A 27181-nucleotide genomic window follows, 5' to 3' on the forward strand; every position below is an offset into this window, starting at 1 on the left:
CTTAATATAATTTTCTCAGAAAGCGCATACAAGCCTGACTACATCTCTGTGACGTTTATCTCTGCAGGCCGTGTTGTAAACCTGGCCAGCATGTACGCGAGGATGGGAAATGCCATGCGGTCACCTTACTGTGTGTCGAAATACGGAGTGGAAGCTTTTTCTGATTGCCTTCGCTATGAGATGAAGACCTGGGGAGTCAAAGTGTCCATAATCGAACCAGGAAACTTCATCGTTGCCACTGGCATCATGACCCGAGACATTGTGGCCAGCACGGCCAATAAGCTGTGGAACGAGGCACCCTCACATGTGAAGGAGGATTATGGGAGAGCGCACTTTGAGCAGAACATGGCTCTGATGCGCTCTTACTGCAGCAGCGGACAGAAGGATGTCGCCCCTGTTCTGGATGACATCACTGATGCCATCATGTCCAAGCGTCCTTACACGCGATACTACCCCATGGAGCCATATTGGTGGATCAGAGTTCAGATGATGACCCATCTGCCTGGCGCCGTATCCGACTTCTTCTACTTCTAAAAGAGGAGCTGTTCCTGAATTGGGTCACTCAGTTTCATATAGAAGCATATTATTCAACTATGTAGCGCTACACAGATCAACAGACTTACCCTAAAGAGGGCTCTCTGCTACCTATTCCTCAGCACTTTAAATCATTCACTGATCAAGCCTTAAAACTTAACTGTAAGATAATTATTGCACTTTGCTTTTTGTATGTCTTACAAGAACCATAACTTTATCTATACAGATATATTCCATGATAAGTAGTAACTACTTTGTGTTGAATGTCAGCAGGGCTATGACATATATGTAGTTATGAATACTGCATTGTTGCTTGTTGTGGTGTTAGCTTAAAAGGACAGTTCACCCTAAAATTTAAAAAAATCGTATTTTTACTCTTACATTTCATGCTATTTATCTCACGAGATTATTTTGCTGTGAGATGCAAAGAGATATTTTCCATAGAAATTTGCCTTCTCTCTAAATATAATGAAACTAGATGGCACTCGGCTTGTGGTGCTCAAAAAAAAAAGAAAAGGAAAAACTGTGCCAGTCATATCGGATTTGGCTGTTCACTTTGAATATTTGATGATTCATTTTGTTTTCCATATAAATCTGAAAGGGCTCTGCAGGCTGTTCAGCGTCACAGCAAGATTTATGTAACATATTAAACAAGCTAGCGGCGCTAATGATGGACCACAAATGCCCAACAGCATTTTTTACAGACACTAGACATCACTTGCTGTGACCTGTAAATTCTCCACAGTCTCTGTCTCACTCCATGCTGTAGCCAATTAATTGTTTATACAGTTTTTAAAAAGTTGGCATATGAACTATTCAATAAAGGGGAAAGTGTTAAACTTATAACCTAAATGGGCAATATATCTCAGGAGACACAAACTGCAATTTTCGCAACTATAGCTCATATATTGAAAAAAATAATGAAAATATGTTGTTTTAGCCTAGATCCTTGGTAAATGGCAATTAACTAATTTTCCAAAATATTTAACTGTACCTGCCCAAAGAGTGTTTTTTATTTTCGGGTGAACTGTCCCTTTAAAAAAAGATGTTTGTCCCCATATGACTTTTCCCCCTGATGCTTGTCATGTTTTGCCTTATGGGAATCTTCTGGGCCCCGACTGGCTCAAAGACCAAAGCTGGTCGAGCTCAAGAGAAGACTCCTGCTGTTCTGTTGTGGTTCTCGCCGGAACAAACCGTGGTCAGCTACAGTAAGGCGGTGGTGAGATTTGGCTCGACTCACCCCAAAGTTACGCAACGACAACACAAGCCCACTTTGTCTCACATGCAGCATGAGACCCTGCGTGCTACTTTGACAGTGAGTTTGATTGATGTGATTAATGGGCGTGCTTGAGCAAAAAAAGGTTCTCCCCGTCCTCCCTCCCTCCCTCCGTAATGGAAAAGTTTTCTGAATATAAAATGATGTGAATGAAAAGAGCATTTTATTTTGAAACTGTTACAATCACAGTATCATTTTTTCAAGAGTGATTTGAAATAAAGCGACCAAAACACAATGGTGTTCTGCATTTTGAGATCGGCCTGGGAGGTTTTAGTAGATGTATGGTTACAAACAGCCACCAGGTGGCGTACATGCGTCATACAAAACTACAGTGGCTGCCCTCATGCATGAATTATCTGCAGTCTTTAAGATATTGTTAATGTCCCAATTTAAGCTGCATTATAATCACATTATAGCAAAGCTGAAACACAGAGAGAAAAATCGACCAAGTTTTTTATGTAGTCAGGACTTACAGGCAACCATTAGACCTAGTCTGCAAAACATTTTGTCAATTGCCATTTTGAATTCCAGTTTAAAAAAAACAAACAAAAAAACTGCTGAGATAAAATGAAAGTGGAAGTACCAACATTTAACACTCAGTTTTGAGCATTCAAACACTGCGACGGATAAAAACAGACGTATCATTTTTATGCCGTTTATTACGTCTTTTCAACACTCTAATAAACTCTTCTAAATTATTACACCTGAAGACGATCTCCCCTCCATAAAAACAGTATTAAGAGCATGACATTAAATTTCACAGCACTGCCTTTATCATTCCACAGCATGGATCTGTTTTCTTCACTCTCTCTCTCATACAGAAAAAAAAAAAAAAAAAAAAAAGCTCTGTGAGACAACGGACACCAAGAAGCAGCACAAAAGCACCAAAGTTGAACACGGGTCAGTTGTTCGGAATATTATCAAGAAATCAATGTGGAGATTCAAGATTATCTCAGGCTTGGTAAGCAGTCGGGAAGCAAAAGAGATGTCCGGCTGCGATGTAGTTCTTGAAACATAGTTTGATGAACAATCACTTGATAATATCCGTCACAAATGACTTCAGTGTAAGCAGATTTAAAACCATTTCTGTACAGCTACAAGGCTCTGCTCATGCGGCCTCCGTTGGTGTAAAATGAAAAAAGATCCCAGTTTATAACAATATCTATGCAGGGAGATACTGTAGTTCTGTTTTCCAATATCGAGTAAAACATTTAAGTATTGAGGATTTCTTTTTTTTTTTTTTTTTTTTTTACATATTTAAGTGGCTAAACTGCAAAAGTGAATGTCTTACACTAGTCTTATATGAAATACATACAGACATAAAAAACTATTTCCTTGGAAACCATGACAGTTTCTTCACAACCGACGATACGTGATGCCGTTAACTTGAGGTGCTCGTACATGAGATTCAGGTCATGATTACATCACACCTGGGAGGGTTATGTTTCTGAATGAACACCAGCACATATTTTATACTGTACACGTAGGCATTCGCTTTTCACTTAAGGAGTTATACTTGATGAAATCAGCAAAGGTAAGGTCACTTGAAACTACACACAATATCATCTAATGGGCATTTTATGCGTGACGAAAAAACAAAAAGACATGTTCAGCCAAATGAGCTAAATGAGAAAACACCCTTCTCTGTAAGGATGACACCCCCCGACGCATCGCTCGCTAATCAGACTGACGCACATGCAAAGCTTTAACCAAATAGCACGCACGGGTGACAAGAGAAGTGGGAAGAAGAAAAAAAAAAAAAGGGACGCTAAACCTTTGGTTGACAGAAAGCTGTGAAGGCACATTTAAAATCTCCTCCTAAATCCTTCAAACTGGGGCACGTAGCGTTGGCGTTTGTCACTTTAATGCTGAGTTATATTGCAGATGCTGTAGAGCTGGAAGTCAGGGAGGAAATTTAACACACACAAGAAAATGGGTTGTTGATAGCGGATGGTTATTACTGTGGGGCAGGCAAACACGATCGCACCTGAAGTGTCGGAAGAAATGGCACAAAAACAACACCAGGGACTGGGTGTAAGAAATGACATGTGATGGGATTCCTGTGAGCCGAATACTTACCTGGTGACAGATAACACAGAAAGCAAAAGGGGATAATTAAAATTGAAAGGTATACAGGCACAAAAGTTCTCCTTTTTTTACAGATCTGGGACTCAAAAGGAACAAAAACCAAGCCATACTGACAAACAAACCTGCGATTTACATTTTTAACCATGTTAGGTATTCAACGAGACCTTTCTGAGTCCTGACAGAAGCTTTTTAAGTCCTGGAATGTAGTTTTCATAATGTTTAATAAGATTTAACACCTAAATAAACCCACAACTGCTACTGTAGGTGCATAATTAGAACATGCCATTTAACCCGTCACAAGTCAAACTCAAAAGAAGTTGACTGTTCCACAGCTCCAAAAACTGAGAAAAGAAACTCACAGCTCTTGTAGTAATAGCTCTGTCAATCACCTGGGGAATAAAGCGGGAAATAGAGGTTCACACCCAAGTTTTGTGTTCTTTGTGACACGACTGACTCTTTCATGCTTGGATTAATTAGACCTCTAAAAGCCCTCCCATCAGAAATCCTTTATTCTCCACTATGATACATCAGCGTTGGCCTGCGTTCATTTCCCCACCCGTATAAGGCTGGGAGCGGTAATCCAGATACTTTATTCTGTGGAACACATTCTCTAAGTCTCCTCCCTAGATCCTACTTCACTGCTTTTGTTTTTTAGGGTCCATTTTTCCATTCCTCCTCTATGAAACCCCCCCCTCCCTCTCTCTCTGCACTCAGGTCCAACTGGCCACAGCTGGAGAACTCATCATCGCGAAGCATCGCGATCATCATCATCTCCCTGAGCCCGCTGCCTGGAGCGGCTCCCTGCCAACGGCCGCTGCGGCTCTGATTGCAGGCGCTGCTTCTAGCTGCCCCCTCCAACATTCAAAACACTACTTGGTCCATTTTCAGTCGACAAATAGCATCCACTGTAAATATAATCCGTGTGTTCTGCCGAAAACATTTAGATGCACTGCACTTTAACTTGACTTTGACTTCAGAAAAACAAGCTGGATTCCCCAAACTGGGAGACTTCTTAAGACATATTGGCCGTGGAAATAAACGCCCAGATATCACAGAAAGCATCATGCATTTTTTTTCTACATAGTCATTTTCTCCTTGAAAACAGCCTTCTTAAGAAAGAGGGCGTCTCCTCGCCTGATGTATATGCACAAAATGACCCCTGGGTGACCCCTAAACTCCTCCACTCCCTCCAGTGATCACTAATTCAGGAGCGGTGACATCATCCTGCCTGAACTGGTCCTCCATTTCCCCTTCCAGCTCCACATAGCTGACGGGTGTTTGGAAGCTACACTGCTGTCAACATGCACCCACCCCGCTGCCCTCATCTTCCTCGTCTCTAGAGAAACGTCCCCTTTGGCAACACCGAGACGACGCGTCAGCTGTTGGGGTCTGCTCAGCTCTGACAAAATCTCCAGACTGTGAGGGAAACTGCTTTCCGACTCTTCGCGACCTCTAGACACACGGATAAACTCGCCATCACTCACGCAGACTGCCTATCACTCTTTCGGGAGATAACAGTGAAGGTGTGAGGACACTTTTCTGTTTGCATGCACACATGCAAAGTCACACGGTCTGTGATGCCGCAGCTTTGTAACATTCACATGATATGGATACAGCAATATGTGAGACAAGCAGTTCGGTTGCACAAACAACTAGTTTGACTTTGCACAAGAAGAGGAATCCTCCAAATCCTCAGATGCAATATTTCCATCTCTACCACCATGATCCTAACAGGTCTGTATCAATAAATATATTTTGGTCACTTAAATTTTTATTCATGATTTAGCAGAGTTAGCAGAAGTTGTGGATTAGTGTGTCCACAATAGAACGAATTAAGACAGACGACACAAAAATGAGTTGAAATGTGGACCGCTAGTAGGCTAGTTTGCTATCATCTGAAAAATGGGTGATTTTTCTTGTTGGATACGGTTAAAAATCAAATTTAAAAAAAAAAAGAAACTGTTAAAAAGATTATATATTATCAACAAAAACAAAAAAAAAAGGAAACTAAATGCAACTCTAATAGATATCAAGGTGGAAATACATGGCATTGCCTATGACCTAACACATCTGGATAATTTAAAATAGGCGACCAAGAGGTCTGTAGTCAACTCTCAGGAGTCCATAGTCTTTCGTCTCCCCCCTCCCATTCGTCTGTGTCTCCCATGTCTTTTCCATACCTCCTCTTGGAATGCTCACAAATCGGGCATTGAAGTCCTGATGATGTGTTAAGTCCTCAGGCTTGGAGTTTAAATGTTAGTGTGTGTTCTGCCGTAAGTATCTGTATGTATATATATGGATGCAGTTAATGTTTAGGTGTGGTGTCTGAGTGGAAGTGCGTGTGTGTGTAACAGAGAGGGATCAGGAGGCGGCCAGGGCCTTGATCAGGTACAGTTTGTCTCCCTGCTCACTGGTGAAGATTGGGGCCTTTTTGTAGTGTTCAACAAGCTCTTCCATAGAGTTGAACTTGCGCTGTCCAATGCAGTAAAGGTTTTCCTTCAGCTGCACTTTGAAATGCTTGTTCTTGCTCTGCGCCTTCAGGGAGATGGAGAAATCATTTGGCTGGGAAAAGAAAGGGAAATACAAGGTTATTGGTGCTCAGACGGTGTTGTGAATAAAGGTGCCTTCACACTGCAATCTAGGACCATTTGATTTGTAATGCTGACCGAAGATTTTACCACAGTGCTGTGACAAATGTCAGCTTTCAACCTCTGACAGCCCAAATAGTTCATTATAAGGGGGCCTTAATGGTTATAAATCACGAACAACACATCAGTAGCTTGATTTCTATCCAAATGTCGCACAAATTTTTATAGACTTTTTAGAATATTGGCAAAAGAAAATGTGAATACATGTGCGTCATGTACATATGGTGAGTTGGTCCATCAAGATAAGCAGCAGGTGGCACAAATTCTTCAGTTATTCAGTTCTTACCTTCATCGATATATGACTTTTACACCTTCCCCAAGCTTTAAGATTTTAAGCGATGTTTTAAGTTTATTTTTTTTTATGTTTTGGCAATGAAAATGAAAACGCGTATGAAAAGAGATGGATTGAAAGGCACCTACTGATGGTACAGTGAACAAGTGAGATCTACTGACCGATGACTCGCTGTCTCGGATGAGGAAGTCTCCCTCTATGCCTCTCTGGTTGAGGGCTACCTCCGCCTGGTGGCGCGTCACCTTTCCGTAGTACCACTCCTTCCCCGCGAAGCGCCCGCTGCCCGAGGGCGAGATGTAGTCACAGTCAGGTGTGGGTGGCCCGGCAGGCCCCGCTGCGGGCTTATGGGAGGTGGAGTCCAGCACGGTGACGTAGTTTTTAGGCACCAAGCCCAGCTGTCCATCTGCTTTGCGACACTTCCACCACTCCGGATCGTTCTCAGGCTTCTCCACCACCTCCATCACCTCGCCTTTCTCAAAGTTCAGCTCCTCGTCGTTGCCTGAGCTGAAAGGATAGAGCGCCTGAACCGTGTGCAGCACTCTGTTCCCGTTCGTGGTGCTGTTCACTACAGCCGCCAGCTTCTCCGTTAGCGATCCCGCCGGGTCTCCCACTCCACCCATGCCCCCTCCCCCCGCCGTCCCATCCACGTCCTCCGTCACGTAGTTGGACGGAAACCAGCCAGACCGTCCGTTGTAACTGCCGCGCCACCAGCCGTCGCTGCACTTTTCCATCACCACCACCCGCGTGCCTTTCACCAGAGACAGCTCGTCCTCGCGCTCGGCTGTGTAGCTAAACTTGACCAGGGCTGGCAGGTTGAGGTCGTACAGCCGCTCGCCGTTATCTGCATACATGTCTGTGTCTGCGTTGGAGGCTGTGTCTCTCATCCCCCCCTTTCTGCTCTTCACCTTCCCAATTCCTGAGGAAAATAATCAAGGAAAGGTGCAGGAGTTTAAAGAGATATCATCATTATATTCATTCAAGTCCAGCGAATGAGGTCAGAGGCTTAATGAGGAGGCACACAGGCCTGCAGGGCTTTTGTGTAAATTAAAACTTAAAAGTCACCATTTTACTAAAAAGCACGTCTCTGGAATTCACATTTTCACATCCCTTCTGCTAATGTGGAACAAGTCTCAACAGAAAAAAAACACACACACACACACACACACACACACACACACACACCATTCAAAAACACCTCTGAAAATTTAAGGGAGGAGTAAAAATCCCAGACAAATACCAGGCAGCGATAATAAGCATTAGGGACTGTACTGAAATAGAGGGAGGGTGGGTAAGTAGAGCTAAAATCATTCCTTTTCTGCATTTACAGTGGCCTAACCCCCCCACACTCCAAATCCAGATACATTCTTGGGGATTAGGTCTGGCTGCTGAGGAAACAAAAAAGCAACGCCGGTGTGGTTTAAAAAAAAAAAAAAAAAGAAAATCAGAGTGGGATGAAAACTTGTTTTGGCGTAGACTATAAATCCTGTGGAGACTAAAATATCTTCACTGGTTTATCATAGTACTGCTACCTAACAGTGAAATGAACAAACTAACTTAGCCTTGAACTCTGTCGGGGAAAAAGGCTCAGTCACATTTCATTGTTGCTAATCACATTGCACTAATCACCTCAGCCGCCCCGACACCTGCGGCCGTGCTCGCACAGCAGCTGGAAACTCCGTCCCACTTCGGCCAGCGCTCTCCTCTCTTCTAGCTTTCCATCCTCAAAAACTTTCCAATCATGCTCCAAGCACCCCACTGAGCTGACCATTTGACTTTAGCGTAGCTGATTAAAAAGGGCATATTTATCAAGAATTTATCAACTGTGGTTTAGCAGCAGATGAGCTTTTCCTTTTGGTTTGCAGGCTAAATGTCAGCAAGTCACACAGGGATTGAGCACATGGTGAATTTTATCATACATGCAGTCGACCTCTTGGCATCTCTAAACAGCCCAGAGGCTAACAGAAGGGGGATTACCAGGTCCTTTAGCCTTTTCCTGGGTTAGAGAGCCTGGAGGCCGAGCGTTGGCAGGCCTGTGGTCATCGTCTTACTAGACAAGAATTTCCACTTGGCAGCCTGGCATGCTGTATGAAACACATGTGCGGCTAGCAGTGGCAAGATCACACCTTCTTCCAACTTTCCGAGATACTAAAAAGCAGCTCATACACTCACAGCTTCGTCTGTCTGTACATTACTTTCAAAAGCAACATCACTGTTATTATCACAGATCTAACTGATGATGCAAGCAAACCTGACCGAAGCTCAGACAGACACTGCTGCCAGACGCAGCGAGAAGTAGTGACACCATTTCTGATTACGTTTGCACGGCTATTGCTTGCATAATCAAAAGTCAGCTGGGTGAAATTATACAGGAAGGTAGGGTGTAGCCTGCAGGATAAGGCTGCGAGGATGGTGTGTGTGTGTGTGTGCATGTGTGTGTGTGTGTCTGTTTGTTTTCTGAGCGGGGAACGTGACTAATTTGTCACAACGCCATACTGGATCTGCTTTACCGCAGATAAATTGTTACTGAAACGTGTCCATGACTCAAGGAGTGCAGACAAATTTCACGGTAGTGCCGGGACTCCAACGTCAAATTGCTTCCAGGTAGACCGTGTTATTAGTCACACAACTGTAGGTAACTACAGACTCCAGACATGGTGTTAAGAGCTGATGTCTGTACGTGGAGGTTAGGTCTACTTATCCCTCAGAGCAGCGAAAAGACAAAAACAAAACATCTATATATCAATATTTTACATTTAGATTGAACTACAGAAGGCCACAATTCCTTGGATTAGAAGTTTACACAAACGTTTGCAAACGTCTCATTCCCTTTCGGCATTTAAAATTAAGACAAAAATGACAGACAGAATGATCTACAATATCACATGTTGAGGAAGAACATGTTCGTGCAGGTGCAAGCCCCAGAATGTGTTCAGTGCACAGTTGGAAATGACCTAGTTAGCTCCAAACAAAGGTTAGGGGTCAACTCTGCATAAATAAAGTATCTTTCAGTTCCAGCTGAGGACAGAGACAACTGAGAGCTTATATTTTATCTCCCCGGCCAGGTAACACAGGCCTTATCAGTGTCCCCGTCAGGGATTTTATTTGCCGCTTCCTGCTACCACCACCCGAACACTTTGCATTAAAAAAGCAGAGCTCAGGACCACTGCATTTGACTAGATGCTCAATCTAAGCTGAGGTAATAAAGGGAAAGGTAGGATTTGATACTGAGAGGAGATAAAGGGTTATTGAGGGCATGTGCTTCTCTGAGGGGCCCATCTGTCATGCTGCTGTAGGTTAATTGCTGTGAATTCACTCATGTGGCCACGACGAAAGACTGAGTTTGTGCTTCCTTTTACAATTTCGCAGAGGCTCTTATCTCACAAAGGTTTTGCACTGCACGCAGCGTGGTGCTCATTAAAGTAAGACCACTGTCTTCAATAGTGGACACAGCTGCATTCTGCTCAACTGGTGGGAACCGATTTTGGCTGCCTCGTCCTCGATATTCTGCCATGTTTTTCAGCCACGTTTGTGAGTTTAATAAAGCCAAACTAAGAGGACAATCTTTGGACCTTTAATGTGCTGACCTCTAAAAGGCATGTCAAGCAGGCTTTCTGGTATTGACAAGACGCTGAAGGAAACATATTCGACTGCAAACAAAAAGACAGGACGAGTTTTCAGGTGTATAAGGTGTAAAGTAGACATTTCTGATTATCTTTAGATTATAAATATACCAATATTTTCAGCTAGTTCTATGTCTAACTGTAATGTTAGTGTACTTAGACCTTTTTTTAAAAGGATGCGAGTTCTCTAGGCAACACAAACCCTGCATATGATACTAAAAGTTACATAGTTGCAATGACTGGGCAGTCTTGAGGTCAAGCACTTCAGACAGGACTCATAGTTGTTGTGACAGACACATCGCTGGTTGTTATTAGGACTGAAACCAGAAATCTTTAATTATGGGACAGTTCATTTTGCCAGTAGGCCACAGCACGGTCCAGACCTGCCACCCCTACCACAACACAACCACATGAATTAAACAGTAAATAATAATATTAAATAATGTCAATTTTGTGCCCAAATATTGTAGTATGGATGGGCATGAGTATTTTGGACATCAGTAATCAAGATTTTGCTTTCTAATAAAACATTTTTTGGGGACAGGGTGTAGTAATGCAACTGCTTGTATTAGATATATCTTGTGGGTATAATTTAATGCAAGTACTTGGATATGGAAATTACTTAAAATAGCCATCCCTAATTTAAAGGATCCACAACAAAAACATCAAAACCAAAACCAAAAACATTAACGCCCCCAACGGCACCACATCTGTGGGAAGCACAGGCCTCCTCTCAGCGCCAAAATGTCATCGCTTCATTTGAAGTCATCCCTGAATATTGCCAACTGCATGATCTTTGCATGATACGCATGAACGCTTCCCCCACAAACAATGCCGCCACTCTACTGCTACCTCTGAAATGTCTTCAAGACAGAGGAGGACTGAAAATGCACTGTGAGTTTCTCTGTTTCGACGTCAGATGCTTTTTCCTGTGCATTTCCTGAGAGAAGGATGCAGAGGAAGGAAAGCGTGTTGCGTCAGACGGCAGTAAATCACGGCAAACAATGACAAAGACCTTAACACGCATATGTAAAACCCCTCCGAAAAACTTCACTTTTTTGTTTGCAGATGAGGTGCCCCGGCGGGAGGAGAAGAAAGTGCCGGGGAGTTTATTTGGCTGCCAGTGACAGCCAGGAACTAGTTTTGTTTTTTAACTCTGGCCTCCCTACGCTGGCTGGCTGTCCATTGTCTGCCAGGGCCCTTTCGACCCCTCCGCTTCCCTCCATTCCAGGGCTCTTCCTCTGTGGACGACAACACCCCGCGTCAGGCTGTCTGACAGTGTCTGAACATCCCCGTACTTGAACATAACATGATCTATGGGACAAGTTCAGCAGCAGTGAAACAAAGAGAAATACTTAAGAGCTAAATTTGTGTTAGAAATTCAACTCCCTATCACATCCTAAGGTCCACTTCTGTGCCTCCATGGCAGTTGTAACTCTGACGGCAATGTGCCGTTTGCATTCACCACACATGTGACGCAAAACAGCAACCCTCAGCCATATGGTCTGGTATGAGACTTACACATTAAATGTAATGAGACCTTGTGGAGTCAGAAAGAGTGAGTCAAACTAACTAAAGGGAAGGCACAAAAAAGCGAGCTGGCGTGTTCCTCAGTGGCGATGGTTTGGGGGTCTTTTAAGACTACAGGTTCAATCAAGCTGCTAAGATAGCTGAGTGATGGCTGCACAGGAAATGTGCGAAGCTCTTTCAACTTCAGCCGTCTGAGACATCAAAAGCAGTCAGCCATCAGTCTCTGTGATGCAGAGGGAGTGATGGAGGCACGGTGCTCCATTTGGCTTTTACAGCTCTGGACAGTGCAGCATTACTGTCAGCAGCTATGAACAGTAAAACAAACAGGTGGTTGTATTAACTCCAGCAGTTATTAACTGTTTCTGAAATCTGGCTGAGAATGAACTCTTGCTATTGACATTTGTGTAACTTTGCATCACTGCAGCAACACTCTCCAACTCCAGCTGCAGCATTTCTACCTGTAAAAATGTCTTTATGGAAAGTCTTTTCACTTGACCTATTTTTTCTCTTTGCCTCTGCTCTGGTGACCCACATTTAAAGAACATTATATCTTGGGTTCCCCTCATTTCCATACCATATTGTATGACTGTGTCGTTGTGATACACCAGTGAAGCAACAGATGCCATGACACTGATTGTTTTCATGTATTGAATTGTGAGAGATAATTATTTGTGGGAAGCAGCTGCAACTGTAAGGAAGTTAAACTGAGAGTTAAGTGTTAGCCTTTGTGACCTCTTCAAAAATCAGTTTAATGACAGGAGCCGAACAAAAAGCATTAATGAACTAGGCAACTGTTAATGAAAGTTTTTCTACAAAACCATTTTTTTAAAGAAGCCAGAGTTTTAAAATATTGTCTAAAGACCAGTCACACATGGCAAAACTTACAAGACGTATGCCAGCCTTCAGTACTACACAATTTGATATTTGGTGCTGCATTTCATTTAATGACAAACAAGTACTGAGGTGTGATGTGACATGGGCTTTCAAAAATGACGACTTAGGATACATATTACCTAACAACCAAATCAGTTCTTAACAGGAGGTTATTACCCTTCAGTGGGGGAATGAGACTGTAAGAGCTCAAACAGTTTGTTGGAATTTATTCTGCAACCCTTTGATTAATCTCCTAAAGACATTTTATTTTTCAAGACAAAGCACAAAACTTGACTGGCACCAGCGTGACAAATGGGGAATGATTTCTGGTTTACTTATTTATTTCTGATGGTAAACGTTTAATGTTGATGAGTGCTGATTGACAAAAACAAAAAGAGAAATACATTTGAAGATGTGACAACGGGCTCTGGTAACTGGTGATGGACATTTTTTTGCTATTTGCTGACATTCTGTAGACAAGGGCTGTAACAACAATGGTCATATTTCACAACCATTTCCTTGATAAGCCTATAATATTGTTATTTTTTTCTGAAAAATGTCCTAAAATTAAATAAAAATGTCTTCAAATGCTGCTTTTTTGTCCAACCAAAAAACAAAACCCACAGACTATTAATTTACTGTTAAATACTACAAAGAAAAGCATCAAATCCCCACATATAAAACGCTGGAACCATCAACTTTTCTTTTTGTCATTTTTGCTGAAAAGAAGGTAAAATTTTATTTGGAAAGTCCTACATAGAGTTTATAGAGTATTTGTAACATTTTAACGATGTAGTTTAGATTCAACAATTTAACTGTTTCACTTCGTAAATGTTTACCCATAAAGTGGTGAATGTGTTTTCTCGGAATAATTTAGTTGAACTTTTCACTTTAACGATGCCGCATAGGTTGAGTGAATAGCTCAAGTTCAGCTACATTATTCTGGGAATATGGACATATGTTCATGCATTGTCACATACTCCCAATATATAATTTATTAAACATCTGCAGAATTAAGCGTTAAATGGTTCAAATGTTACAAATACAAGGGGAGCTGTGCTGTAGATGTTTGAGTTTTCTAGTCTTCAACAGGCCCTCGCTTCCTGTTGAGCAATTCTTAATGGCAGAGGACACAGGGAAACAACGATGAGTGGACAGCTTTACGAGAGAAAAACTTCTTAAATCCTAAGTGACGCTGATGACTCCACTAACAATCTCTTAATTATGATTATGTCTTTCGCTCCTCTGGTCTGGGAACAGCGAGCCACGGTTTGGAGGAAAAAGAAGCGGGCGTTGGAAAGAGGGAGCGAGGGACAGAGACTGCCAGAAAGTCAAACGGACAGACCCCGCACAATGATTCAACTTCCTTCTAACTTCTCACTTCCTCTCTGGCCTGCTCTCCTCCAACGCTCAGGAAGAAATGTGGCTCAAATTAGAGTTTCCGCTCGCTGGGGAGGCTGAGAAACAGGAAAACAGAGGGAGGGGAAAGAAAGAGAGAGAGGAGACTAGCAGCTCTTAGTTTACACAAGCAAAAGGTTTGTTAGCTCATCTCTATGTTCTCCGGAGCCCCTTTACACACTCTGGATTCTTTACAAGCGACGCGTGCACGCACACGCACACACGCGCGCACACACACACACACACACACACGCAGGGAAGATAGGCAAAGACAGGAGATACCACTCAGCAGTTACAAGGTGAGATTACAACATGGGTGTGTGCCAGGGCCTTTTGAAAAAGTGTGTCAGCATGACTGTAAAGTATCCACGAGCCCACGGAGCTGTCGGGGCAGTGACATTCCTCTGATAACCGAGCGAGGTGCGGGAGATGGGCGCCCGGGTCCCATCAATCAGTAAAGACCCCGTCCTCCTCTCGGCACAATGACTACAGTGTTCTACATGAGCACCCCGCGTCCCTTCAACTGTAGCTCATGACTAGCGGTGGGGTGGAGGGATGGAGTGGGGGGGGGGGACTCCCAGAGCTAGTGAGCTCGCCCTGAGGGTGGCATAAAAGAAAACAGACTTTAGCTATGTCTTGAGATACTCCTAAACAGGGTGGAGAGAGGGTCTTCAAGCATGATAATGTAATCCACTGAGTTGTGGCCCACTCACTAGGACAAATGCTAGAAAAAAGTGGAGTTGGATTACTGAGTGTGTGTGTGTGTGTGTGTGTGTGTGTGTGTGTGTGTGTGTTTAAAAGAAAGAGACAGAGAAGGGTTGCTGAGGCAATTACAGGCTTCGGCTCAGCAGAAGGCTTCTGAAAGGCATATCCACCCAGTCTTTGCAGCCGCTCACACAGACACAGCCTCAAAAAAGCTGTTAAGACACCCTTCTCTCCCTCTCTTTGCCAGCACAACATGTTAGCACAGAAATCAGTTTCCGCCTGCTCTAAATATGACACATTCATTTGGCTAACCTGACGATGAAACCAACTTACAACCCAAGAGGAAAAAATCAGAAAAGGGAAGATGAAAGAAAGGGAAAAAAAAAAAAAACACACTGACAACCACTCCTGCACAGTCAGAGAGAGAAAAGAAACTTCAGAAAAAAAGCTCTCTTGTCTAAACCACTTGTAAAATAACAAACAAGGAGCTACAGAAGACGATAAAAGTTTTAAAAAACTCACGAAAGAAATGTTTGAATAGGTTAGCCATGTCCATTTTGGGCTCGCTGTCTCTCCCTCTCTCTGTCTCTTTCCCAGCCCCAGCTCTCTTCCCACTGCAGCTGTAGAGTTATTCCATGTGAACACCCAGCGAGCTGGGCGGATAGCAGAGCAGGGCGGCCCACTCTGTGACCATGTGGTCAGATTGAGCCAATGAGAGTGCGGGATAGGGAGGCCTCCGATCCAGCTCTGGAAGGCAGAGTACAGAGGCCTCATGGAAAGGGGAAGAAGTAGGGAGGGAGAGGGGGGGTTGAAGCTCAGACACGGAGAAAGAAAAAGAGATGAAAGAAGGGAGATATAGGAAAAGTGGAGGAGCTATTTTATCAACACTGAGGCGCAGATTGGTTTTTCTAAGAGGGAAGTGATCTGAGAAATACACTCCGAAAGGATCTGTGGGGACGCTGCAACGGCTGAGTGAGTCACTGAGTGCTCAGTGTCACATGACTGCAGTTGTTTGTAGAGACACACTTATAACTTAACAACAAACCCAGGAAACATGAGTCCTCAAACACACACACAACACACACTCCAAAACACAGCCATCTGCAGACAGATCATACCCTCACACATTCTTTCAAACGATGACACCGCTCCACACCCAGCAACTGGCTTGTTTCAAAATGAAGAAAAAAAACAGAAAGAAAGATACATTTTCCTCCCACATAACATATGAAAGTGCAGTCATCCGGCTGCTTCTCTTATTCTTCTCCCACACATGTACAAGAAAAACACAAACCACCCACAATCTTCCAGCTAAAATGTCTTAAATCTACTTAGAGATCATAAAATAGGACAAATGAAGGTGAAGTGAATTTACAAGCTTTCTATGATTACATGAGTTTCACAAGGCTTGGCGTAGCCTTAACTCGTGTTATACATTAGTCTCTGTTTTATTGGCTTTATGTGTAAGTGAGACACGTGTGTGTGTGTGTGTGTGTGTGTGTGTGTGTGTGTGTGTGTGTGTGTGTGTGTGTCGTGCAGCTGTTCACCTGAGGTTATTTGATCAATGGATGTAGTGACAGGTGGGAAGTTGTTGCGAGGCTCATGGCTGTGGTGCATGACAAAACATACCAGCACCTAATGACGCACACACTACACATCCTCACACGCTACATATTACAGACAGACAAACAAACCTACACACTTATAAAATATTTCACTGCTAGAAAGATGGTCTTTCTATAAAACTAGGCCGTCTACAGGGTGCTACATGAAGAGAACGTAGAGGAAAATGACTTTGCTCAAGAGATTTTAAAAAATCTACAACCAGAATGTCCTGGACAGCATTGTTTCATTACAGCTAAACAGGGCACTAAAACTTGCTTCTGAGAACATTTGGGCAAGAAAGAGGCAATGCGGTAACAGAGTCTTGGTTTGATCAGCTCTGCCTAGTTTTACCATATTATATCCGTTTTTTTGGCTCTGTTTTCACTATGCAGTGTGGCGCAGACTTCCTGTTCACAAACTCTCACTATTACAGCTAAATAGGGCACTAAAATGTTTCTGGCATTTCAGGAGAGAAATAGGCAATACAGTAACAAAATCCTGGTTAATTTTTTTTTTTTTTATATTTGATTAGCACCGCATAGTTTTACAGTTTGAGCTTCGGTTTTTACAATGCAGAAACAATATGGCTTCTTGTTCACAAATTTTCATGTAACAGCTAAACAATGCACTACAATATGTTTCTAAAGACATTTTGGACGATAAATGGGAATGCAGTAACAGAATCCAAGTTTTTATTAGATCTGCACTGCTTAGCTTTGCAGTGTGATCTGAGTTTTGAAAAAGAGCAGAGAGAGAGAGAGCAGCTCACTCTCACTCCACTTTTATGCTCTTTGCAGTTGCAGGCAAACAAAAATATAAAAGTAAAATCTGTAGTCCAAGAAACAGCCATAGAAACAGTGTGAAACTGCTGTATGACATGGTGAATTGAGAGGTAAGCAGGGAGAGCTAGGTGCTGGTAAGATAGACGAAAATTTACCCGTTCCTTTACACATACTACCCACACTGTTTTAAAACAAAGCTGGTTGAAAATCCGCAATTTGTCCCTTTAAAGGACAAATGACTAAAACATAAGCATTGTATAAGCTTGAGTTAATGAATAACTACAAGGAAACATCATGTTAATAAAAGTCAGTGTGCTCAGGACCATGACTATAAGTTTAAGGAAATTAGCTACATAAGAGGGGTAAAAAAACCTAAAGCGGCCTCTTCCTGTTCTTCATTTTTTCATCAGAATATTTCAGCACACAGGGCTGCCCGGATGTCAGCAGTCTCCTCTAACCACAAAACTACATTTAAAAAAACACACAAAGAAAAAACATGCTCTGCTACTAACAGGAAGACAGAGTTCACGTGTCCAACAGATAAGTGTTTCTCAAACACAGCAGTGTGTGATACAGTTACAAATAGATGACATCCCCATTTTTTCAGTCCCTCTGTGCAAGGAAAAGCCGCTTTGTGGCCCACGGCTTCCTTGCAGGAGGTCAACCCACACAGAGGTGCTTCATCATCACCACATCAATAAGCAAAGCAGATAAGGCTACCTCTTTTATCAGTCTCACAAGTGTGGTTTGATGTTATGTTTTTGCTAAATTGGGCCATAAACAACAGGTCCCAACTTCTGCTTTGTCATTGAGCATCAAAATCTGCACAGATTACAATACACTAACTAAATAGTAATACACAGATATCACAACCCATAGCTTTTATAAAAAAAAAACACTATTTACTATCAATATGGTGCAGGCCTGTTTTGGTGTGCCTTTAAGTCTCATTAGTAAATGCAAGTGTACAAACAAACTTAATCTAATGGGATCTGCCGCAAACAAACATGGCTGAAGTACACCAACAAACATGGTTATCCCATTATGTTATTAACTGAGACAATGATGCCCTGCAGAGCAGAACGCGTTGGAGATTAAAGTGTGAAAAGCATCAGAAACTAAAGACACACCGCACGCACAGGAGAGATAATGAAAACGCAGAATCATTGGCAAAACAAATACCAGGTTATCTGGCTGTGTTCCAGCCTGGATGCTAGCAGTCAGAGTGTGCATCCCAAATTAACATGAACGTCTGTCATCAAGAAGAATTACGCAAAGACAAATGGTAACCTTGGCTCACAGTCGCAGTTACATTTGGCTTGATCCTGGCAGTACGAGGCCCTTGGCAAATGGCAGTGCCTAGAAATATTACTGCTGTGTTGACAGAGCAGACAACACCTGTGCTGCATCAATTCTAGTCGTGATAAAATGGCAGAAGATATTAGATTTGTCAACACAAAACAAAGACATTTCTTGTTGTGCCACAGAAACCAAAAGTCTACTTTTGTTTGTGTCTATACTTGACCTCAAAAAACTTCTGTAATCATAGAAATAAATTACTGCCTTACCTGTGCAAATGCTTCAAGATAACATGGAAAAATGCAACAGTACTTTAGACATTACGCCGCAGACACTCGAAACAGATACTGAAGCCTCAGTCTAAGTAAAGTAGCTGTCAGCATTTCAACCAATCAGACATCAGCCTGGGACCACCTTCCTGTGGGGGCTGTTATACAGTACACTAGATACCACAAAATGTGGTCAAAAACAAAACTGAAGTAGCGTTGGCCTAGATACCGAATGATGACTCCATTTATGATGAACAGCAATAACCAAATGTGTATGACACTATGACACATAGAGAGGTCTTAATCACAAAGATGTGAGAGAAAACATAGAGGTAGGCTCACTGAAATCTTGTGAGCTCCTAAAATTCACAAACAGACTGTGGAAAGTGTACACTTCACACAGTTTCTGGCAAAAGCTTATCAACTCATCATTTGTTGAATGTAACACTTGCAAAGAAAAGGAGAAAAAGTGATTTGTTTTACCAAGTGTGTCTTTGAGATTCTTGACAATAGAAGCTTTCCTGGCACTGTTTTTCCTCTCCACGTAGTTGGACGGCACAAAGCCTGTTTTGTTGGTGGCATTTCGAACCCTCCACCAGGACTTGGAGTCGTCGAGGAGCCAGAGGCGCTCGTTTTTCTTGATGTCCAGCTCCTGGTCCTGCTGGGCCATGTAGTCGAACTTGGCGATGACAATCACCTCTTCCGTCATCTTGCACTCAGTACACTGGCAGAGAAAGGAGAAGAAAAATATGTCAGAGTGGGCTAGTCACTAGAGATAGGTCTGACTCAACCCATCATATTTCCACACTACTGGAAAAAAATGCTCAGGGCTGCTTGTGTTAGGGTTGCACAATTATGGCCAACATGATAATCATGATTATTTTGATCAAAATTAAGATCGTGATCATTTCTCATGCTTATTTATTGTTTGGGAGGAAAAAATATTTTTATTGCAGTTTTACATTTGAATTAAAAAAAAAAAACAAAAACAAAACACTGCTAAAATAACACTTACTTAAATGTTGTGCTACATTGCGGCCAATGTACTATTTTTGCATCAAAATGAGACTTAAAATAAGGTTCTCCTTCACTTGAATTTGGTGCATCTCCTATGGATACATATCCACCTCTGTTTTCTGTGGGTTTTTTTTATTTTATTTTGTTTATGAGCAGCGGTCACAGTACTGTGACACAGACAGAGAAAATATCTTTTATATAATAGAATCTGGGCCAGTGGTATTATAAGCAGCAGTAGTAGCAGTAATATAGTTAGCCTCAATTTCTACCACCAGAATGATGAAGACAACACAATGGCACAGTTTCTGTTGTAGTAAAACAACACTGGGTTTCCCCCAGGAAATTGGTAAGCAGAGGTGGGGAGCAATGCTGACATTTTTTTCTTGCTCTTTTGCAATAATAATACATCAACATGCATTCAGTCAACATAACTAGGGAATTAACTAAAATAACATATCTGGAACCCAGTTTTCACAGAACCTCCCTTTACACTGACAAGAGAATCTTTCTTTATCTTCCCAGCCTTCGTACACATTTTATTCTCCAACTGCGCCGCCTGCTCCAGACACGATGCTTAGAAATACACCAAAGGCAAATTTAGAAACAATGTTTAGATATAGATAGCTGTACCTGTACTGCATCAAAGCTGAGAACTTCAAGGGCTCTGATGCTTCTCTGTAGTCCTAGAAAAAGAACAGACAGGGCAGGAGAATTAGACACTGACTCTTCTCACTCTTTAATAATACACAAAAGCTTGCATCTGTATTTCTGTTTAAGTGACTTGAGTGCCACAGTCCATATAGCGCCGTATCGCTGCATATGTGTTATCCAAATGTCCCCCGGCTAAGCCTGAATCCTGATGAAATGCCAGCTACCATTTCCACAGTTTAGTCTCCTCAGACATAATTTCCCCCTACCAATTGTACTCTCAAAATAACAGATATAAATGACTATTCTTTCTTAGTCTTCAACATTAACTGCTGCCAGAGAGTATAGAGCCAATCTCTCAGTATCCACATTCTTCGTGAATTTACAGAGGAGATGATTTCCTCTCAGAAGCAGTCCAACTATTGTCTATTGTGTCAGGCATCAAACATGAACCTGGGAGCCAGGAAGATGGCAAAGATTACTGTAATAGGGAAGTAAGAAGAGGGACACTGTGCGTCAGCGGAGTGAAGCTCTCACTTAGCACTAATGATGTAGGATACTCCTTTAAATTTAGCACAGGCTTATAAATATTCCTGCGTGTGCAGACTATGCAAATGGTGTGATTATGTGAACCGCATTACAAGCATGGCTCCATTGTTTGCCATGTTGCTTATCACAAGAGCTTCCACAGTCCCCAGGCATTTCAAAATTATGATTTGGGAGTACTGTGATACACAATCAAAACTTGTTTGTGTTTAACAATAAGCACATTCACAACAAGCAGTCTTATGACCCATGTAGCCATCAGCACATCTATGCTTAGGTTAATACTGCAGCACTGGAGGAGTGAGGCACCGCTGAAGCGGCTGCTCTGATGTCATGGGAGTTTCACCTTTCCCCCCCAACTAACTTCAGGGACCAGACACTGACCTCATTGATCGAGAGCTTTTGGTTTTTATTTGAAGCACAAGTGTCTAGGTTTCAGCTGCAGCTGGCCTTGAGATAGGACCAGAACCTGATCTTAGGCAAACATAAGGAGCCAAGCTAACTTTCAGCATGATTAGCCAAGGGGAGTAAAATAAACAGTAGGCCAAATAACTATAGGCTGAGAGCTGAGACGAACTTTACTTATGCTTTTCTAGAGAAAATGTCAAGAAGTTGCTGAGAAGGTTTATCTTTACAGTAAACAAAACAGAGGATGACAGTGCCACATAGGGTTGGGCACCGAACTCTGTACTTTCAAGGGTACCAGCTGAATTGCGACGGTACTACCAAGTGCCCATTCACAATAAATAAATCGGTGTCAAATTTCAGTACTTATATGAGAGGACATCTGGGTGCAAGAGTAACTTAGAGCATGACAAACAGAGAGAAAACAAGACAATGTGACCTATGCAAGTTGTTAAAGACGCAAACAGCACATTTACACGATGTTTGAAAAAGGAAACTGGACTTTTAAAAAATATGAAAACATGTTAGTCCAACTGAAACTGTACTTTTTGAATTTCTCAAAGTTGGACCAAGATAAATGTGGCTGAGGGTAGAAAAAGGGAAGATAACAAAAACAAACAAAAAGTAAAGCACAGAGTATTTGCAAAATATACAGCACCAAAAGACAGTTTAACACCGAACCAGTTTGCTACTTGTCAACTTGTTTGTTATGTGATGTAATAGATCAACCGCAAAAAGGTCCAATAGCAACAAGCTGAAAGAGGGCATATCAACAAATACTGTGGTGCAGTTGGACATACTTCATCAATAAAGGGATTCTCCCCCGGTGTTTGTATACTGGGACAAGGACAGAAGTCCAATTAAATGGCCTAATCGAGCTATAACCATAGCTCAACTTAAACGTGAATGTAAACGTACATGGTGAGTGAGGACAATGGTAAGCCAAAAGCAGTCACAAGTGTGACTACGCTTTTTAAAACTTGATGCGGACAACACTCGCTCCGAGAAATAACACAGCAGCTATCCCTGCATTCACAAAGTGTCGGGTAATATCCCTTTGTAACATAAAGCTTCAAACTGTTTCTTCACACTTGGATAGCAACATGAATCTTCAGTGGGATGTTTAACACGCTAAACATTCAAATAAAAATGCCCCTTTTTTATAGCATCAATGTTGTCTCTACAGTAAGAATTAAAAGCTCATGACCACACTGAAGTTAGAAAAATGACTTCACAACCTGAGAAATCAGACCATCCAAGGAGCATGTGAATGCAGCATGGCCTGCTGGGGACGTGTTTGGAAAGGGAGAGGGAGGGTTTCTATTTTCTATAGTGTGTTAAATGTTTGAATAAATGTAGCTGAGCCATGTTATGAGTTGTGCCCATACTGTTCTAATGTAGGTAATAAAATAATAACATGGAGGCTTCATAGTCTGAACCAAGGCTGCAAACTCTTTATTGCTTTAGACAGTGTCAACGGCAGCACATTACAGCTTCACTCTCTCTGTTCTTAGCATTTACAGAAAAAGCCCTGGAAATACTGCATTACTGCTTACCAGAAGGAACTTAAATTTACTGAGCATTTTACTAAGAGGCATCTCCACAAAACAACCTAAGTAAATAAAGTGTTACATAAATAAAAATGTTTAAATTGAGAAGTTAGGACATATTTTTTACAACTGAAATTACATTTGTTACTACAGAGACAATAAAGTACCGAAAAAGGCAGTCCCCAACCCTCGTACCACCTCTCATTTCCCCCTCTCCATTAGATGAACGGTGGGTTGGACTTAACAAGATCCTAAAACTAAGACGTGTAATATAGTAATATATAGATCCCAAACTGTTTCTGCATTTCATACACCCAGTTTTAAAGGACAACACCTGTGGTCTGGGATATTTTTCCCCCATGGGGGGTTTTGTTGACTCCATTTACCAAAAACATTAGGGTGTATACTGTGGTTTTATCTCATGGCATGTTATTGCCGGCTCCTTTTCCATGTCTAATTACATTAATGAACACTGGGAGAAATGTTAGGGAGCGGCAGAGAAAAACAAAGAGCTGATTTACTCTTCTCGAGTGCTGCCTCTTTCACCAAGACAAAGGCAACAATCTCTCCACTCCCTGGGCTGGGCTCGATAACTGCCTGCCAAAGAGGCTGACAAGTGTGTATATGTGCTGCTTCTCCATTTACAACATCCCTCCCTTACGATCTTTTTTTTCCCCCCCACTTTCTACTGTCCCTGCCAATGCATGAAAGAATCATCAATGCAGGACTAACTCTTTCCCAGCTATCTCCCATTTTCACAAAGCACACTGCATCCCAGTCTCACTTCTTTTAACTGCCATCACCCCCCATGTCTAGGGTGGCGGCGCACTAAGTGCACACTGACACCGCAGTGACTTAGTGCAGATGTGAGGGTGGATCAAAAAAGTTGGGCGACAGATGCTCTGAGCTAATCGCACAGCTGCAGACTGAGCCAAGGCCACTCGCCAGTCCAAAGCACTAAACGCGAGGTCAGACAGGTCAAACTGCTCAAACGGTGTCATATCCACAGTGGATCTCTGTTTACCCTGCTGCCTGGCAGAATTAAAATGTACCCAATCCATCACTGACCCCACAGTGCACATAAATGAGAGCACAGTTTAGCAAGTCCGACCTAAAATTTCATCTTTTTGTTTCTAACTTTCATCATCGTCATACATTATCAACTTTTCCTTAGAACAAACAAGTTATTTAAAAATTGCATAAAATTGTTTCTGATGAAGCAAAAGTACTAAAATCTGATTTTGAGCAGCTTTTTGGAGTTAAAATGCATCCTGTTTTGTCATCAGAAAAACAAACCATGGTGTGACCTAAGATGCAAGTGTGAGTCTGCTATAAGGTCAGTTTGATTAGTAACAACACTGACTTCAACAAGGATGCAACTCACAGTAATTTTCATCACTGATTAATATGCCGGTTATTTTCCCAATTAATCAATAATCATTTGGTCTATCAACTGTAAAAAAAAAAAAAAAAAAGAAAAGAAAATACTCATCCAAATTTTTCAGAGGCCAAAGTGATGAATCCAAATTGCCTCTTCAGTCGAAACAACAATTAAAAAACCCAAAGACTCTTCATTTACTATCAGTAAATAGCAAAAAAAAAAGCATCACATTTTCCTATTAAGAAGCTTGAACCTGGAAATGTTTGGCTTTTTTTGGCTTAAACGATGACGTGAACAATTATTATTAAATAGTTGTCTATTAATTTTCTTTTTTTCATTTTCTTTCCTTTCAGTTTGAAAGACATGCAAAAGGAATATGCTTTAGCACATTATTATACTGTATTTAAAGCTGTTCAGTGATTGTTAAGAGTCATGCAAGAGAAGGAGAATTATCGAGGATTTTTAGGTAAAATCCTTGCTGCTTTGAGAGTCAGAAAAAGATTGTCACAGAAGTAGGACAAATGATGTAATGAATCACAGTGCTCACAGTCAAACAGCGTACGACCTTTGTAATGAGTAACTGGCCGTATAGATGTTTTGAACAAGCAAATCCAACTCTGAAAATAACTTGAGTGCTAGACATAAAGCAAAAAAAGGATCTGTATATACGAGCTTTGCGGTTGTCAACAAGGGCGAGCAGACCACATGGAATGGTAGACAGGTGGTCAAATGTGGTGGCCGGTGGTAACTGCAGGGTTTTCCCAGTTAACTGTGGATACATCTTTTCCTACTTCTCCCTCGTAATATGAAAAACGGATGCGCTGACTGAAGAGCACTAAAAGAATGTCCCTGTTTTTTAGTGGACAAAAAAATGACAGCAATTTGAAGTAGCATTTCCTGTCGCTGCTTTATGTTCACTCAGTTTAAAACAGCTGCAGAAAGTATTAAAACTATCTTCGGGGAACTGACTTAATCACAGCTCCTTTAACTGGGTAAAAGAAGTAGCCAATCTATAATGGGGGAACACAGAATTTGGCAACTTGATGGCAGCATTGATGACATTTTCCTTATTGATGAAATTCTGGATTATACTTTTGATACATCAATTGTTTAGTTTAAATTGAGTTGAAATGAGAGAAATTCAATTCCCCAGAGCCCAAACTCTTCAAATTATATATATTATATATATTATAATATATATATATAAATAATCAACAAATCCTCCCATTTAGAACCAAAACTTGTTTAGCATTTTTGGTTTACATATAATTATCAAATATGGTTAAAGGTGAAGGTAATATACTTATTTTCAGGTTCATACTTACATTTGGGTTTCTACTAGAACATGTTTACATGCTTTAATGTCCAAAAATCCCCCTCTTTTTTAAAAAAGCCCTCTCTGCTCTGATTGGTCAGTGTTTCAAGGTCTTCTGTGCACCATCATTGCAGCTGGGAAACAACTGTGTACACACATTTTTATGGACAAAATTTCAAAACTCCTGTGACTTTTCAAGGACCCATAACAATAAAAAAAATCTTGGCCCACTTACCCAGCATTGTTCAAACTTTGTTGCAACATAATTTCAACCAACAGCGTTTCCCATTAATAACAAACACTATGGTGGGCAAAAATCTGCAAATACCTCCTCTCATCTATCAATCTGATCAGCTGTGAACATATCAACAGATCAATTAACCACCTCTCCAGTGACATTCAGCTGCGAAAGAGATAAAAAGAACTCCACCTGATACACTGCATTGACAGACCTGCAAAACTTTGGATGTTAAACCACAAATAGAGTGACACAAACCACCATGACTGTGGGAACCCTGAGTATGCACTTTCCGTAGAAAAAAGTCACAAATAAAAGCTTCTAAACCAAAGTCCTCATAACTGATACCACCATGATATAGTGCAAAACCTGGGAGAAATTTATAGCACTGGCAGCTAAGATTACATGTTTCCCTGATATTAGCATATAGCTGCATGTAACAGTGTAGGCTACGTAATATATACACCTGCAATAGCGTCACCGGAGCAGATAACCATATTAGGAAATTTGTTATGAGCAAAATAGGTTTACAAATTAGACATAAGCCTACTTGTGTCTTGCAAATAAACAGTTTTGTTAACCACTAAACACCAGGCTGATAGAGTTGGCCGGTCTTATCTCCTGCCACAGGAGAAGTTGTGGGCTGGTGACAGGTCAGCCAGTGTTTCTATCAGTCATCCACTCATGTTCTCAAGAGTGCTTACACTGGTCACAATTGTTTCCCATCAGCACAAGACATCTAACCCAAATCTGCAACTGTCATCTTATACATTAAAAGACATAGCGCAGTCATTGCTTCTTAGATATAGATCAAATTTAAAAAGAGTTAAGTGACAGTAAACCACAAACCATGACAACTGCACATCGGTGGTGTCATAGAGATGCAGTGTGCAAATTTGCAATGTTACTATGAAACAATGCTGACTTAAATCAACCACATCCTGTAGTCTACAGTTGCCACCACAAGCCCTTGTGTCTCTGCAGGAAAAAGTGGTGATCTAGTCAAAGAGCACACCCAGTGGCCTATGTGGTAATGCATGATATGAGGATACAATATTAGAGATATGCATAAGAGGGAAAGGACTGTAATAGCATAAAATTCAGCATGTCTCCAGTGAGTGGCTCTGACTTTATCTACCAGACTGCCACCACTTTGTGATGT

The 27181-nt window shown here is 41.6% G+C and overlaps 2 protein-coding genes across 3 annotated transcripts in view; one reads left to right on the forward strand and one right to left on the reverse strand.

Annotated features, from left to right (window-relative positions):
- On the forward strand, positions 1 to 3869 carry LOC121960899 (D-beta-hydroxybutyrate dehydrogenase, mitochondrial-like; the record flags this gene model as incomplete). Its single annotated transcript, XM_042510789.1, has 1 exon — positions 1 to 3869. A coding segment is annotated over one exon (534 nt), but the record flags the coding sequence as incomplete, so codon positions are not given.
- Positions 3870 to 5656: 1787 nt separating this feature from the next.
- nck1b (NCK adaptor protein 1b) overlaps positions 5657 to 27181 on the reverse strand; it is a 30728-nt gene continuing 9203 nt past the window's right edge. The window contains exons 2-5 of one of the 2 annotated variants that reach the window (XM_042510787.1): positions 20567 to 20619; positions 19403 to 19643; positions 7000 to 7754; positions 5657 to 6460 (exon numbers count right to left, since the gene is read on the reverse strand). In XM_042510787.1, the coding sequence (XP_042366721.1) occupies positions 6260 to 6460; positions 7000 to 7754; positions 19403 to 19628 (1182 nt within the window). In that variant the 5' untranslated portion in view covers positions 19629 to 19643; positions 20567 to 20619 and the 3' untranslated portion in view covers positions 5657 to 6259. Of the gene's footprint in view, positions 6461 to 6999; positions 7755 to 15486; positions 15587 to 19402; positions 19644 to 20566; positions 20620 to 27181 lie in introns of those variants that run through there. The other variant, XM_042510788.1, reaches the window with a different exon arrangement.

The sequence above is a fragment of the Plectropomus leopardus genome, chromosome 21 (genome assembly GCF_008729295.1).
Source record: "Plectropomus leopardus isolate mb chromosome 21, YSFRI_Pleo_2.0, whole genome shotgun sequence".
Classification (NCBI taxonomy): domain Eukaryota; kingdom Metazoa; phylum Chordata; class Actinopteri; order Perciformes; family Serranidae; genus Plectropomus; species Plectropomus leopardus.